The sequence below is a fragment of the Microtus oregoni genome, unplaced genomic scaffold (assembly GCF_018167655.1).
Source record: "Microtus oregoni isolate MIOR12 unplaced genomic scaffold, Mior012 000003F_ref0000135, whole genome shotgun sequence".
Taxonomy (NCBI): Eukaryota; Metazoa; Chordata; class Mammalia; order Rodentia; family Cricetidae; genus Microtus; species Microtus oregoni.
In genome coordinates, this window is record NW_024543062.1 from 3008903 (window position 1) to 3026065 (window position 17163).

The 17163-nt window shown below is 52.1% G+C and overlaps 1 protein-coding gene across 1 annotated transcript in view; it reads left to right on the forward strand.

Moving 5' to 3' along the window:
• Nucleotides 1-17163, forward strand: part of Mad1l1 (mitotic arrest deficient 1 like 1) — a 320097-nt gene that overhangs the window by 112356 nt on the left and 190578 nt on the right. The window contains exon 11 of the mRNA XM_041648485.1: nucleotides 16182-16326. Coding sequence (XP_041504419.1) covers nucleotides 16182-16326 — 145 coding nt within the window. The remainder of the gene's footprint in view (nucleotides 1-16181; nucleotides 16327-17163) is intronic.

Genomic DNA, 17163 nt, shown 5'->3' on the forward strand with positions numbered 1-17163 from the left:
TGGGTTTGTTAGGGTCACTCTCTGAAGGCAGCCTGTGGGGTAGGTTTGTTAGGGTCACTCTCTGAAGGCAGCCTGTGGGGTGGGGTTTGTAGGGTCACCGTTTGAGAAGGTGTGGTCCACCATGTCAAGGGAGGCATGGCAGAGTTGGCTGCCCGCAGCTGAGGCAACGGGATTGTGACACTGCTCTTGAACATCTCAGTGGGTCAGGAAACAGTTAGGCCAGGCTGTGATGTATAAAAGGACCAGCCTCTCAAAACGACACCACCTACCAGCTGGGAACCAAGAGCTCAAACACACAAGCCTGTTGGGCACATTTCACACGTAACACATACCGGGGGCTGCCCTCTTCTCTCAGCTGGTGTCCTCAGTGAAGGGTCTCAGTATCCCTGCATGGCATCCCTCATCCCGTCAGCCCTTCATACTACTTAACTTGGGCAGAATTAAGGGAGATGGTGTATGGCCAGAAGTGAGGATGGTGAGATGGCCTTCATCTTCAGAGGTGTTGTTGGTGGCCATGCCTTTTTGTTCTGTAGGGTCCAGAAAATGACCTATAGCAGCACATTTTCAGTATTTTAAAAAATACTTACTTATTTTATGTGTATAAGTATGTGCCCAAGTGCATGTATGTAAACCACATATGTTCAGTGGCTTACGGAGGTCAGAAGAGGCACTGACTCCTCTGGGTCTAAAGTTACAGATGGTTGTGAGCCACTGTGTGGATGCTGGGAACTGAACTCAGGTCCTCCGCAAGAGCCGCGAGTGCTCCTTAATCTCTCAGCCAGCTCTCCAGTCTACATATTCAGTTTTGAATAAGTGCCTTTATTAAGCATGTAACAAGCAAAAGTAAAAGAAAAAAATAGCAAGTAGCAGACAGAGAGCACAAGATTAGCATACCAGCACCTTCTTACCTCCTCCAGCAGCAGTGACTGGGAAAGCTGAGGCGGTCAGCTAGACTTTCAGTTGAGCTTGCTTTCTGGGAATGGTTTCCTGGCCTCTTGTTCTCACTGCAGGCATTCTTATGCCGTGGGATACATAATAGTAATGTCTGTTGGAAGTGGTTCACTTCCTGGGTGTTCTCAAGAATGTGATGTCTTTACTTTTTGGCTGTTTTGCCGTTTTCTGTCTCCCCATTACAAAGTCAGGCTGGTGCCGGAGCAAGGGGTCTTAGAGGACACTTGGAGACAGTCGTGCTTGGGTCTGACATGGGGGAGGTAATCCCTCCTCCAGAGTGGACCTCTTGGTGAGCTCAAACAGCGCAGGCCGTTTACAGTGGACTGCACATTGCGCCTTCCCCCTGCCCTGTATGGGCAGTGATCTCCAGCCTGCCAGGGCAGCCCCGGGCCTCCAGAGCTCTAGGTTCTGGGATGGGAAGTTTGAGGAGCTGATATGCAAAGGTCTGAGGTCAGTTCTGAGTGTCTTCTAAGAAAGTTATTAAACTCGCTGCACATTGCCAATTGAGTGGCACGGCCAGGCACGGTGGAGTCACACAATGGCTCAGGAAATGTGTTTTCTGGCTCCTGCTCTCTGAGCTGCATTTCCTGCCTCTAATCTGTGCACAGCAGATGGGCCTGGTGAGGGATCTGCTCAGCAGCAGCCACCCAGCTCTGCTCTGCTCTGTCCAGGCTGGTGTGTGGGAGGATGCTGGAGTACCACCCAAGCCCCATACTGTATAGCCCGGCCCCTGCCGCCCCCAGCTCCTCATTCTGCAGAACTCCACTAGTGCTCGAGGGCCACAGGCCCCTTTGCATAGCTGCGATTATCTGCAAGGTCATTCAGGCCTGTATCTTGCCCTCTTGTATCTTCCATAGACCCTCAGAACATGAACCTTCCAATGTGCTGCATATTCAGAATCACTCCTGCCCATGTATAACTCTGTTATCATATCATAGGCTCGCCATTTGGGGGGCATAGGTGGCTTCATTTACTTTGAGGACTGGGGTTACTTCAGGAGGATAGTGTCCTTCCCTTAGTGTAGGTCCACGTGGAGATGGCCTACTTTCAGACTAATTCTTAGGCTGCCCCTGACCCTGGATGACTGCTCTGGGGCTGAGGTCTCTGCCTGTGGTCCTTGCCAGAGAGTAGAGGCTGGCCAGGGCTGTTGAGCTTCTCTGCCCCACGTTAGGGCTCTTGGCTACGCAGCCTCTTCTGGAGCCCTGTTCATGGTTGCTGTGTGCTGTGAAGCCTCATCAAGCTGGGGCCCTCTGGGCCATCTGTCACCCTCCAGTGTGGATGTCCACTGCTGGCAATGATCTGGGACTTGCTTTTTTAGTGGTCTCCTGGTGACACTTCTTCCATTTCCAGGGTTTTTTGCTTCTCTCATTCAACCCTCACTCTTGATGCTGGGTCACAGCCTTCACTGTCACCAAGGGCACTGCAGAGTCCCAGGGGCAAAGAATACTTAGTGTCAAACCATAATTAGCAGATTCCCTGGGAACACTGGAAAACTGACCCATGGAATCGGTGGGAGGCTGGAATGGAGCCCCTACAGGGTGCTGGGAACACCCTGGCTTCTACTCAGTAGGCTTCTCTGGGAAGAATGGAGAAGTAGATACCCTTCTTTGTGTATGACCTGCTAGCTACCAACCAGTGATGTGGGCCAAGTTCCAGCCCTCAGTATGCTGCTTTTGCTCTTAGCGACACCATGCCTCTCAGTCTTCACTCCAGGGCCCATGTGCATTTGGAGGCTCCCGCCTCTCTGTGCTGACCATCACCCAGCCCAGCCACCTTGGACCTGTTCTAACCCACCTGTCTTGATGCCTCCCGTCAGAGTTCAGGGTCAGCAACGGTGCTGGCCGAGCCTGCGGCCCCTCTCGCTTTGTGTACGTAGAGGAGTACCCTGCCAGGCCCGACAAGCTCTAACCCTGCCTTTTAAAGGTCACTTCTGTCTCAGTCAGCTCTTAAAGTTCAAGAGGAAATAAACTGCTTAGAGCTGGCATTTCTCAAGCCAAGTGTCAACTCTCCAAGCCCGAGCCTAGGGGGAGAGGAAGTGAGATTAATAAAAGAATGGTCATGTTGACATAGCCATCGGTCAGCAAGTGCCTCCTTGTTCCCAGCCCTCCACAGGGTGGTGGACAGGCAGGACACTGGGGAGTCTCAAACTCATTTTCTCCTCTTGGCTTCACTTCTCAGCCTGGGGAACACTTTAGAGATGTCTCTTTATTAATCAAGTGACAGCCTTTAAGCCTGATGTCCCATGCATGCTTAGATGGCTATGCCCCTCAGTGTGGTCCCTGCGCCAAGACAGATGATTGACAGGGGCAGATGATGCTTCTGGCCCAGGGGAGACAGCAGAGGCCCAGGGAAGTTGCCTCACCCAACCGGTTATTGACTTTGGGCTCCAGGCCGAGGACAGGGAAATCAATGGGAGAATAAACACTAGAATGGGTTTTATTAATCAGGCACCACCGAGGCAGCTGCAGGGATTATAATGGAGCCCAGGTGTTGATTGATGGCGCGTCTGGTGTGGGCGCTCAGGCCATGCTGGCCAGTGGGCCACTATCGACCGTGCTACACCAGGAACCTCAGCATCAGAACTGCTAATTGGGCTGCCCAGTGATTCCAGAGAGAGAGAGAGAGAGAGAGAGAGAGAGAGAGGGAGAGAGAGAGAGACACGTTGCTGAGATTATTCTGTCTCATCTTCTAAATGCTTGTCCGATTTGATTCACAATCTCAATTAAGCCCACACTCAGCTCTCGCCCCTCAGGGATCTTCTCTCCTTGGCCTGGTCATGCATTGCGACCCATGCCCTTTTCCTTGTCCTTAGATGCAGGGATGGACTTGGAGGTGTAGGCTCAGATCTGTGCTTTGAGTGACCTCCAGGGTGGTAGCTAAAGTCATTGTGTGGACAAGCACTCCAGTCAAGCTCTCCTGGGCCCTCTCACTTCCTATGTCACACACACACACACACACACACACACACACACACACACACTTATGTGAACAGTAGGCACAGTCCTTCATATTTTCACATTGGCCCATGGTCCATATTCTTTACATGTCCATTTACAGTTACCGTCAGTATAGTAAAATACCCGAGGCAGGTAACTTACAAAGGAAAAGGTTATTTGGCTCAGTTTTGGAGGTTGTAGCACACAATCTGGCAGCTCCATGGCATTGTGTCTCTGGTGGTGGCATGTATCATTGGGTGAAACAGGATTATTTGTGCCAGAAGCTAGAGAGAGAGAGAGAGAGAGAGAGAGAGAGAGAGAGAGAGAGCGAGCAGCATGTTATAATCCCCTGTGAGATTGTGCTCCTTAGAGACACCTACCAGGCCACCTCTTAAAGGTCTCTCCAAACTGCCCATGTCTCCCACTGTCAGCCCTCACATCTTTGCATGAGACAGGCCATTTCTAGGTCATGGCAGGATTCCGCTTTTTACCACCTCTCCATGCTGTCCTGTGTTGTTGGACTCTGGGGATATTGTGTGTGTGATTTCCCAGGGCTCCATTGGCCCCTGGTCCTGTGCTGACTGGAGGAGTCCACCAAGGAGGCCTGAGGTGCTGTCAAGAGAGAGGGAATGGGGAGAGAGGCCTTAGTGGTGCTGGCACGTGGGCAGCCTAGCCAGCCTGGTAGGAGAGGCCACTTGCCTTATTTAGGAGTTCAGAAGTTCCCCCAGTTCCAGGCAGGCCCGTCTGTACCCGTTCCTCCTTCAGCCCATACAGGTTCTCCCTCCAGGACTTCCTCTCCACGCCTCCCCAAGACTTGTCGGCACAAATGACGGTGCAGGTAGAGTGGGCTGGTGATGGGAGACGGTGACATTGGGCTGGTGATGGGAGACGGTGACTTTGACACTTGTGGCTTGGAAGGTCTATTTAGAGCTGTGGATCTGATGAGGATGGGAAAAGGAGCCCAGTGCAAGACTTATGGTGGCCAGGGCGCTTGTCTGCTGGAGACCCTTCCCTTTCTGCTGTTGTTCTCTCCTTCATGGTGGCTCCCTCTTTCCCTCCATCTTTCCCTCCCTCCCTCCCTTCCCCCTCCCTCCCTCCCTTCCCCCTCCCTCCTCCCTCCCAGACTGGGGTTTCTCTCACCCTCCTGCATCTAATTTCACAGAGTTTGGGTTCAGGAAAAGATATAGAATATATTTCCGAAGATTAGGATGTGGGAGAGTGTGGGGGACAGCTGAGCATTAGCCACCCCAAGGTATAGCTCACGTTCCAGTCACATCACCTGGGAGCAATATTCTTCTAGAAGCATTGTGACCAGTGAGCATCTGTGTCCACTGTGGGGCACAGGGTGAAGACACTGCCTTCCTTAGAAGGGTGCCTGGGTGCTGTTGGAAGAAGCGAGTTGCCCTGTGCCTCAGGTCTTTATGGAAGTGAGGGGTGGTCCTCAGCGTGATTCCTGCTGCTCCTGAGTGTGCTAGTGGTGGACTTGGGGCAGGGCCCAAGGCTGTTCTGAGTCCTGTTTGCATACAGAGGTGGACTTCCTGGAGAGTCATTGGGCTTCCTTCTTCCTCCTTCCTTCCTCATTCCCTTCTTCCCTTCCTGTTGCTGAGGTTTAGGCACAAAAGGAAGAGCTGGGGTTTTGGCTGAGCTCCTACCTAGCTTTGCCACAGCTTGTGCCACTCTCCTAAAATTCACCACACCTAACTCTTCTTCTTCAGTCATGTTAAGGCCAAAGTGACATGTGTGAGGGTACCCCTACTTACCTGACACACACCTGTGTCAGCATAACTGCTTCTCTGACTTTTTAAAAATATTGTGTTATTTTATATTAGTTGTTTCTGTGGGGGTATGAATGAGTGAGTGCAGACACCTGTGGAGGCCAGAGGAGGGCAGTGGAGGTCAGAAGAGGGTAGTGGAGGCCAGAGGAGTCCAGAGGAGGTCAGTGGAGGCCAGGGGAGGTCAGTGGAGGCCAGAGGGGACCAGAGGAGGCCAGTGGAGGCCAGAGGAGACCAGAGGAGGCCAGTGGAGGCCAGAGGAGACCAGAGGAGGCCAGTGGAGGCCAGAGGAGACCAGAGGAGGGCAGTGGAGGCCAGGGGAGGTCAGTGGAGGCCAGAGGAGGCCAGAGGAGACCAGAGGAGGGCAGTGGAGGCCAGAGGGGACCAGAGGAGGCCAGTGGAGGCCAGAGGAGACCAGAGGAGGCCAGAGGAGACCAGAGGAGGCCAGTGGAGGCCAGAGGAGACCAGAGGAGGGCAGTGGAGGCCAGGGGAGGTCAGTGGAGGCCAGAGGAGGCCAGTGGAGGCCAGAGGGGACCAGAGGAGGCCAGTGGAGGCCAGAGGAGTCCAGAGGAGGTCAGGGGAGGTCAGGGGAGGCCAGGGGAGACCAGAGGAGGCCAGTGGAGGCCAGAGGAGGGCAGTGGAGGCCAGAGGAGGGCAGGCGAGGCCAGAGGAGGGCAGTGGACAGGCAGTCTGTTATGGGTGCAGGGAGCAGAACTTAGGTCCTTTGCAAGAACACCACTCCCTGCTTATCCATTTCTAACCTGAGGTTTTTATAGCCCTTTTCAGTGCCACAGAGAGCACCAAGGGCCTTAAGGGTAAACAACCAAGTGCTGTGCTGTGTAGTCACATCCCCAGCCCTCTGGCTCTCTGAACTTTCTCTTCACACCCTTTATTTCAAAAGCTGAGAGTTTAGCAAGGCTCTGAGGGGTGACACTGTCAGCCCAGCTGAGACTCAGTGGCCTACAGGGGGCTCTGCCCTACCTGGGAGGTTGCAGGTTGGTAACCAATCAGTCAGATTGGATTATTCTTTCTGGTCGGGAGCAAATTGAAATTGTGAGAGGTGATTTTCCTTCTCACATTTCAAGGTCAGATGAGAGTATTTACTGGTGGCCTCTGTTTATCTGGGAATGCAGATTGAATTTGATGATTGGAATTGATGAGATGTTAGGAAGAGTGCTCGGCAGAGGCTCTGTGCCCAGTGGCCAGGGACCAGGCGGCTTCCTCCCCGGCTTCCTTCTCAGCTTCTTCACCTGGGCCTTTGGTTGGTAATTCCATAAATCTCTGCTTTCCCCATTCTCTAGTTTTCCCTACAATCTGGTAGTTTTGTGATTTTTTGGGGGGGGGGGGAGGAGGGGTGAGTATTATTACTTGGAGATTTTGAAGAAATGGGATTGATGTAGAAATACAGACAGCTATGTGCTATGCTGAGCCCTGTTGTCAAGGATGTTGGGGAAACTTTGTCTCCTTTTGAGTTTGCATCAGGCTGCCCACTGCAGAAGCCAGGGCAGGGCTGCCACTTATTTCCTTTTGTATTTCTGATCCTTGCCTCTCGTACAAATTCCAGAGCCACCTCATGGCTCAGGCCAGACATGCTGACATAGCCTTCTTGAGGCTTGCTCCACATCTGACTGCCCTCAGGGTCCGTTGAAGACCTCCCAAGACTGTGTCAGGAGCATCCTTTCACCAGTAGGGTTTTGCCATTTGGTAGGGACATGGGAACAATACAGGATGTTCTAGCTCTGTTTGCAGACTTAGTAATATAGGTGTGGCCACCTCTCCCTGCTGCTGGTAGCACTTGTGAGTAGTCTGTATTCAGTGCTGGGGTCTTTGCTCTTGGTTGAAAGTCTTTTAGAAATGAAATGCCTTTCTAGGAGGTAGCCAGGAATAGACAGCAGTGGCCATCTAGGATGTGATATCCAAAGGGATGCAGGAAGCGTATGGCCTTACTCCATCCCTGGCTGCTGTGTGTGTGTGTGTGTGTGTGTGTGTGTGTGTGTGTGTGGTGGTGGTGGTGGTGGTGGTGGTGAGATCCGTCTAACTTGGACTTATTTCTTCCACACCTTCTGTTGAATATATAGCTCTCCATCTATTGGCTTTTTTTTCTAAGGCTACAACTACCAGAAATAAGCCTGTATCGTCAGCCACACTGTTTGGAGGGTCCTCCTGAGCCGGGACTTAGCCTGTCGTGAGATTCCTACCAAGCAGCCTTCCTACCTAGGGTGCCCTGCATCCACGGTTTCCAGTTGCTCCCCTTCTGCTTATGTCTTTTGTAGGCTCCACTTTTTTCCCCTTGGGGTCTTCTCCTCTGGCCTCTCTTCAGAGCAGCTCCCAGGACCTTCACTCTCCCTTCTGTGTCTCTAGCTCTGGTGTAGGTGTCCTTGTCACAAAGCTCTGTTGGCGGACAGGGCCCTGTGATCTCGCACACTATTAAAGAGCAGCATGATATTCTGACGTCATGATTTTACTGTCTGGTGGCTGCTTGCTGACTGCTACATCTTGACACCCTTTGGCTCTGTCAGGGCTTGACCTGTTAGCATGGGTGGCTCTTTCCCGGGCCTAGGAATGGTGCCTAGTATGGACTGTATGTAGGGCTAATTTATTGGTTAATCAACTGGCCCTCTCCTGGTCATCCATTTCTGGGACCATAACTCTAGCCCATCCTGCCTCTGGGTGGTCCCTGTTGATTCTTCATTCACTGGACAGAGATACTTCTGGAATTTTCTTTCAGCTTCTAGAGACTCCCCAAGGGACTGGGAGGAAGCAGGGGCACACTGCTCTGTGTACATGGCATGGGGACCGCAGAAGACTGCATCTCAGCAGGCCCTGATCAGAGGCCCTGGGCATGGGAACTTGCACTTTTGCACATTTCCCCTTGACATAGCGGTGGTGATTAGGAACCTATAGGCACCTGGTGACAGATTAGCTCCACCTGACCTGATGTCTTAGGTCAGTGCTGCAGGCTGTGCCAGGCATCATGCCCAGAGGCCAGGGAGGGCAAGCATCCAGTTCTCCTGGTGCAGACACAGTGGCTTTACAGAGGTGACTCAGCGGCTTTGATCTGCACTGACTCATCCCCAAAGCCCAAGGTTAGAAAGCATCTGTGTTATCAGGTTTTGATGTGTGCTCATCAGCCCTCCAAGAATAAAGGGCTGTAGGTGTTGAATAAAATTGTACTAGTGTTTTCTTAACGTCATGAAAGAGATGAATTACAAAAACTCACCATGCACAAGGAATTCCATTATCACAATCTGTAGGAAACCACTGCTATTCATGTACGTCATCAGACTGCTTTGAGCTGTCACCAGAAAGGCTCTGAATTGTTCCTCTGTGTGACACCTCTCCACAGGTTTTAAGAACAGGGGTTATCCCAGTGAGTTTGGGCTCCTCTCACAACTCTGCTGTAGCTAGGGCTCCTAAATTGCAATCCTGTCTTCCTAATGGTTCTGGAGCTAGGTGGTTGAGGTCGCAGTGCTAGAAGTGTGTGTCTACAGAGGGCCTTTGTTCTGCTTGGTGTCAACTCCTGAGGGTCTCACCCAAGGCTTCTCATCCCATCATGAGAGCTCTCCCCACACTCTCCAGGCTCCTCCCTGGGGATTAGGGCTTCACAGTGACCTTCAGTCCTCAGCAGAGATGCCACTAACCTCAGAAATGTTCTCTGTGTAAACCTGGCTGTCCTGGAACTCACTCTGTAGACTAGGCTACCCTTAAACTTGCAGAGATCCACCTGCCTCTGCCTCTGGAGGGATCAAAGGTGTGTGCCACTACTGTCCAACTTATTTTATTTTTAGATAGGACCTCAGGCAGCCCAGGCTCACCTTGAATTTACTACCTAGCCAAGGAAGATCTGGAATTCTGACCTCTGGCCTCTACCTCCTAAGTGCCAAGATTCCAGGTGTGTTGTTCCCACAGTTGTTCATGCAGTGCTGAGGAACCCTGGACTTTGAGTATGCTAGGCTAGCATTCTGCCAGCCGAGCTGGCATCACCAGCCCTCAGGTTTTTTTGTTTTTGTTTTGTTTTGTTTTACTTAGAACTTGGGTTTATCCATGGCTGTGGAGACACGTGAACACACTCTGTGTTTCTGCACCAGGCGGCGCTCCAGTACTGCATTCTATGCAGTGTGGTTTTTGAATGAGTGATTTTAAGTATATAGCAAGCCAATGTTTAAAAAAGCAAGTAGCAGGTGATATGTAGCTAGATAACAAACATTATTCAATTGGGTATGCATAACATCCAGCAGGCACCAATTAGGGAAGTTGAGGCAGCTGGAGTTCCCCATTGAGCTTTTTCCCCACAGCCAAGCTCCCCGTGGCTGAACTTCTGGCTTCTCTTTCCCACGGCAGACGCTTTTATATCGTGCGATAAACACCAGTGACTTCTGTTGGAAATGGTTCCAGCTGTTTTCAAGGTTGTGACAACTTTTTCTATTGAACTGTTCTGCTCTCACAGGGTTAGATGGGCCAGCTCAGACAGGAGACCTCAAAGAAATAGCCATGCTTGGGTCTGAGATGGGGGAAGGAGGACCCAGCCCAGCTGCCAGAATCAGCTTCTTCGTGAGCTAAATGTGTCGTATGATGTGTATGACATGCCATGACTTGGTACATGGCTCTTCTCAGAACTGCCACAGTGTCTGGGCCCACAAGGTCTGGTGACACAGGTGTGCTTTCCCTGCTGCATGGGTGTGGGTGCTGGGTTCGAGCTGAGGAAGGCAGGCCTCAGGGCTTTGAAACGCCAGGTCAGGCCAGGAAGAGCTGGAAGTATCATTGTCTTGGTGTCTTGGAGAAGGTTGTTAAAATGTCTCCTGCCGCTCTGCAGTGTCTCCTGGCCTTGCCTGGTTCCTTGAAAGGAGATATTCTTAGGCTTGGGTTTCTGATGAAGTTCACATGAAAGTGAGCGCCAGTGGCCCGCCACATCCAAAGATGGCTCTCAAAGGCTTGGGCTCGTTCTCTCAGCAGATGTGCCTCAGAAAGGCAGCGATCGATAAACACGCTCAGCTTCTCCTTGAAGCACCAAGAGCTTCGCTCTGAAGTCCCAGAGGTTCGTGGAAATGCCTCTGCCCTCAGAGTTCAGCGCGCCGTGGAGCGAGAGCTTTAATTTTTTATGAGCTTTCTCTTCTCTTCCTTGGAAGAAAGGCTTGAGTTGAATGGAGAGAATCTCCCTGGGGGATAAAGGGAGGGCGAGGGAGAACCAGCAATCCCAGGAACTGTTGGGGATCTGTGCTGGGATGAGGTTGCTCAAGTTCTTCCAGCTGTTGGGGCTCTCATAGAACCCATGGGCACAGTGGCAGAGGTCCCCTTCCAGCTTGAGGTCCATGCCAACTTGAGGAGCCTTGCGTCTTTGTATTCTGGCATGCCTGGGTGTCTAGAGCCATCTGGTAGGCATGGCTTGAGAAGCCTGGCTATGAGTGTCCAGAGCCTGTTTGGACATTGTATTGCAGCCCTGTCCTGTTGGGCTTTGTCTGTCTGCTGGTCCGTGTCCTCTCCATTGGGCCTGCCCAAGAGCTTGCCAATGTGTCGCCTCCATAAACCCAACTCCTGGAAGAACATCTTTCTGCTTCCACACTGCTCTTCACTTCTAAACTGAACCCAGCATTTCTAGTCCCTTGCCCATCAGAGATCATCCTGCCTTCCGCTCACCCCTGTAGCCCAAGGAGCATGTGGAAGGGCTTCTATGTCCCTCCCTCCCTTCCCCTTGTTCCTGTTCTTCAGTTCCTCACTGTCTCCTGGTCAAGAGCCCCATAGTCCTCTCCCATTTCCACACAGTGTGAGTGTGCCCTGGATATATGAGCTGTTTGCCCTCTGCCCCAGGTGCCCCCCACATTTGCCCTTTCCTGTGCCCGCAGGCATTTAGTTCATTTCATCCTCCTCACCATGGACCAAAGTACTCCTTTCCTCACTGGTTTTGTCCTCTGCCATTGCTAGTTAGGCTTCAGTGGCTCAGCCCTGTGGTGGTATGTGGACCTGCACCCCGTGTTTGCCATGCCAGCTGAAACCTAGTTATGCAGCGGCAGGTGCCAGAGGAGCATGCAGGGCCCTGTGCCTGCCTGACTCACCCGAGGGCTCCCCATCTGCTCCCTTCCACACATGCTTCCTGCTGCATACCATCTGATTCAGGTCTATGATGTCTGCTGCACTCAAGCACCAGCCCCTGCCAGTGCTCTCGCCCCACTCAGGCACCCGTGTCCTGCAGTCTCAGAAGTCCTTGCTGCTGCCTGTTTGGTTTGTGTGAGCACTTCCTTCCCCTGCAGTCACCTGTTCGGTGATTTATGCCTGTTTAGCAGCACCTTATGTTAGTGAACCCTGCACCAGGTGCGTGTGGGTGGATCTAAGAGGATCCCAGCCTGTTGATCTTTGTGCTCAGGGCACAAATGGTGCTGTAGAGCGCCCTCTATCTGCCACTCTCTGAACTGCAATTTACAGTGTAGCCCTGTCCTGTAGGAGACCTGGGAATCTATCTGTTCTGCCTTGGGAACTGACCTTAGGGCCTGCTGCGATCTGCAGTCCTGCCTGTTGTCCGAGCATCATCTGTAGGACCATGCATTCCTCTGACATCCCCACAGAAGATGTAATGTGTTTTGCTATTAAGGGAGAGTACGGGGATTGAGGGGATGGCTCACTGAGTAAAGCATCTATTATACAAGCACGAGGACCTGAATTCAGGTCCCCAGAGCTCATATAGAGCTGCTGGGCATGTGGTGTACCCGTGTTAGGCAGAGACAAACAGATTCTAACCCATTAGTTAGCTAGCCTGATCAAAATGGTGAGCCATAGGTTCAGCGAGAGACCCCGTCTCCAAAACTAAAGTGAATGAAGTAGAGAATCATTGAGAAAGACATCCTGACATGGACCTCTGTGGTCTACGCAGGTGAGCATAGAGGCTCCTTGTGCAGGGCATGCGGAGCGAGGGTTGTGGATTGGGGCTATAAATCAGTGGCAGACCTGATATAGATACCTAATATTCCTGGGAGGGAATCTTTTCTTCTTGGGAAGGAGTGTTGTAGGGAGGGAGAGACAAGAGTTTTCTTTATAATCTGGAATTTTGCAACGGGTCTCTCTACATCCTTAAGACCTCTCTCTCTCTCCTGTGGTGCCATGGTGCACACATCTCTGTCCATGGCCTCCAGTTGGCAGTGGGTGTGGTGTGACCTAGGTATAGGGCTGCGATTGTGTAACTGTGTCTCTCCCTTCTTAGGTAGCAGAACCTCGCTGCAGAGTGGGGGTTGGCAGCAGCTCAGACTTGAGACAGATTTTCTGGTGTTCAATCCTGCTGTCTGGTTCCGTTATACCTGAGCCTTGGTCCTCGAAGTCCCAGCAAAGTCCCATGGCCTTGGGGTTGTTTGCGTCTGTTCTGTGTAGGCAAGACCCTGGGTCACTATGAGGGGAATGTTGTTCCCAGATTTTAACCTTGGATTTGGAAGTCTTCCTGCAAGACTCCCCTGAACCACATGCTGAGGACAGCTTATCCGAGTGTCACAAGCCCCCAGTCCCACCCTGCCTGTGTGTGCCCTGTCTCCTGAAAAGTTGCATTGCCATGTGTCTGTCTTTGTGTGCTTGGCTCTTAAGTAGCAGAGTGAATGCTGCCGTTCTAATTAAATTACCCACTTTGGAGCAGTGATTTAAGGCGCTTGTGAACCTCCCCACCTGAATTCAACGATTCAAGAGTCGATTTCACAGTCCTTGATTATTAAATTGGTCTATGAATAGTTTTCAATTGAACTGGAACTCAAAATAGCCTCTTTATACGTCTGTTTCCCATGGATATTAGCTCTTGCTTTACATTTGGGGTTGTGACGCACCTAGGGTGCAGGTGGCAGCCGGCTGCTTCTCTGTGGGGCTAGGGGACAGACAGTACAAGGCTTCCTGAGATTGCACGATCGAAGCCAAGCCAATGCCCTTGGTGCCACATGGTTGGTCCTGTTTTCTGCGGTTGTGTTGGTGGCCCAGAGCAGGGCTCCCTTTGACACTTTGCAGGACCAGCAGTGTCACAGGTCCCTGCTGAAGTTTCATAAGTGTTTGACTTTCATTCACTTTCAAATTACACTTCAGCTTGTTTAAATGATTTTACTAAGTTATAATTTACAAAATCCTATACTCACTCAGATGTGAAATACATATTTGCGGGTGCCCACCTGACAGAAGCGCTATCTGCCGCCCTCAGGAGCTCAGGTTTTCTTGAAACAGCATAATCAAAGTGAGCCAAAGTTGTTGGAGGCAGGAGTGATCTGAGTGGCAGGTGTCTCTTGCAGGCCCCACCCCCCAGTTTGTACATTTTCAGAGTAGCTGCAGTGTTCTGTTCATGGACACTTTGCACGAGTGTTACAGATGTCACATGATAACAGAATCCTGTTGCCCTGCTTATGTATGAGGGAGGGAGGGAGGAAGGGAGGGAGGGAGGGAGGGAGAGAGAGAGAGAGAGAGAGAGAGAGAGAGAGAGAGTGTTTGCCCGCCTGCCTGGCTGTCTTTGCGCGAGTCCACATATGCATGGCATATATGTGGAGGTCGGATGATAACCTCCAGTATCAGTCCCCAGGCACCACCACCTTTGGCTTGAGACAGGGTCCTTTGGTGGCCTGGGACATAATCAAGTACTTTAGAGGGCTGGCCAGCAGACTTGCAGTATCTATCTGCCCGACTCCACGTCACATGTTTCCTAATACCGCTGGACTTACAGGTGTGTACCGCCATGCCCAGCTCATTGTGTGGATGCTGGCGATCTAAACTCAGGTGCTCATGTTTGCAAAGCAAATGTCTGTCAGCTGATGTACCTCCCCAGTTCCCAGATTCCAATCTTTGCGAGTTTTTAGAATTCCATTTGGGAAGAGGTCTCTGCTGTTGATGGGACACACACACTGCCGTTGTTGCATACAGCCTGCAGAGTGCCGTCTTGGATGGTGAGGTTGTTTGGTCCTCCCCCAACTACTCCTATCATCTGATCTGGATCTTTCTGTTGTGGCCTTGTCCTTCTCTGGGTATAGTCATAAGGATGGGGTGGAGCCCAGGGCATATGTGAGGGGCACCATTTGGGTACTTAATGATCCTTGCCCTTGCTGTTCTGGGGCTTTCTGTGCCCTCCAAAGGACCAGCGACAACAGGGGCTGCACTGGGTGGCTGTGGGACTGGTGGGGTGGAAAGTAGCAAGGGAACTTTCTGAGAGTCTTTGCCAAGATGCTTGAGGTCATTCTGGGAGGGGCCACAGCCCTTAGAGGCCTCAATCTAGAGACCTGGGCCTATGAAGTTTGCAGAGACAGCTGACTAAAGAGGGCTGTTGTGGGGCTGTGATGATGTAGGGGAGGCAGTGACCAGGCCAGGGCAGCCATAGGGATACAATAGGAAAGCATATATTGTAAGGGAAGCCAGGCTTGGTGGCACTATCTGTAAACTGAAATAGGAGATTACAAACTCAAGATCAGTCTTGGAAACTTAGATACTGTCTTAGAGTAGAAAATACAGAGGGCTGAGGATGGAGCTCAATGGTAGACCATCTGCCTAGGATCCCCCAGTGAGGGGCTGGGGTGTGGCTCAGTGGTAGAGCACCTGCCTAGAATCCCCCAGTGAGGGGCTGGGGTGTGACTCAGTGGTAGAGCCCCTGCCTAGAATCCCCCAGTGAGGGGCTGGGGTGTGGCTCAGTGGTAGAGCACCTGCCTAGAATCCCCCAGTGAGGGGCTGGGGTGTGGCTCAGTGGTAGAGCCCCTGCCTAGAATCTCCCAGTGAGGGGCTGGGGTGTGGCTCAGTGGTAGAGCCCCTGCCTAGGATCCCCCAGTGAGGGGCTGGGGTGTGGCTCAGTGGTAGAGCCCCTGCCTAGGATCCCCCAGTGTGGGGCTGGGGTATGGTTCAGTGGTAGAGCACCTGCCTAGGATCCCCCAGTGAGGGGCTGGGGTGTGGCTGATTGGTAGAGCACCTGCCTACAACTCTTCATTGTGGACTGAGAGCATAGCTCAGTGACAAGTCTTGTTTAGTATGCTTGAGGCTCCTACTTCAATCCTCTATACTGCAAAAATACATGTATAGAGAAAGGAAAAGTAGAGGAAGTCAGATACCATTGCCCGAGTGTGTCCTGTCATCTGTCTTCACAAGGCATGCCTAGCACCCAGTGTGAGGCAGTACTTTCTCCTTCAGAAAGTCTTCAGGCCCAGTGCCTGCTGTGGGGGCTGTGCTCCGCACCCTCCCTGTGCTGCACATCTGTGCCGACTGTGACTCACATGGGAAGTGCTTGCGCTGGCAATTTAGCTCATTCAGAAGTGCCGTCCTGAAGCGCCTGTGGCTGACAATCTTTCCCATTGTGTGTGGAGTTGCACTTCCCTCCCCTCGCACCGTGTTCTGGGATCACCCTGGGTGTCTTTGAAATCCAGAACCTCCTGAAAGGCACTAAGTAGCTATTCAGGAGCGAGGAAACGACAACGAGGTGTTTGCACGTGCAGCTCTATTTTAGGACACCCCTGTGGGGTACACAGTGGGGGATGTGCCCCCAGTTCTGGGGGATGGTCACATGAGGCCTCATGGCTATACCTTCTTGTCTTCTGTGTAGTGCCCGGAGTCTGGAGAAGGCCCAGCAGCAGCTCCAGGATGAGGTCCGGCAGGTCAATGCGCAGCTGCTAGAGGAGAGGAAGAAGAGGGAGTCACATGAGGCACTGGCCCGAAGGCTCCAGAAGCGCAATGTGCTGCTGACCAAGGTACAGTTCACCCAGCGTGGCCAGGTTCCACCACGCCTCCGCCTGACCTTTTAGCTCTGGTGGTCCGTCCTCATCCAGCCCTCTGTGAGGCTGCACGTTCTTGCCTGTGCTCCATTTCTCACACCTCCAACAGCTGTTCCACATCTGCTGGACCACAGGCCATGCACAGTGCTGGCCTTCCCGTGGCAGGCTGGAGCGAACAGGTCAGTTAGGATGCGTGCTCTTAGTCCAAATTTAAGGACAGTTTTTGAATGGTACAAGGAGTAGTTCAGAGCCCAGAGTGGCAGCATATAATTGTAATTCTAGAATTTTGGAGACTGAGGCAGGAAGGGAGTTGGTGAACGAAGGCCAGCTTGGCCTCTGTGGCTTGGCCCTCTCAAAACAGCAAGATCAAAACCAGTCTCCTGGACTCACTTTCCTTGTGTATCCTGACCTGGGCTGCAGCCCCCCAGGGGAGTGTTTCCACTGTCTTCCTCAGTGGTCACCAGCCTGCCTTCCTGTCCTTTGCTGCCTGCACAAATAGGGGAAGCTGGAGTAGGCTTCATCCTGAAATGGCATGAGGATGGTCTCTTGTCTCCAGGTGACAAGGCAAATGCTGCGACACGCTCTCCCTAGTCCCCAGCCTCTCTCAGACTTCTGGCTCAAAGGCAGTCTGGCTTGTTTGCGCGGTCTCTCTCTCTCTCTCTCTCTCTCTCTCTCTCTCTCTCTCTGATTTAAAGATTTATTTATGCCTGCACACCAGAAGAGGGCACCAGATCTCATTCTAGATGGCTGTGAGCCACCATGTGGTTGCAGGGAACTGTACTCAGGACCTCTGGAAGAGGAGCCAGTGCTTTT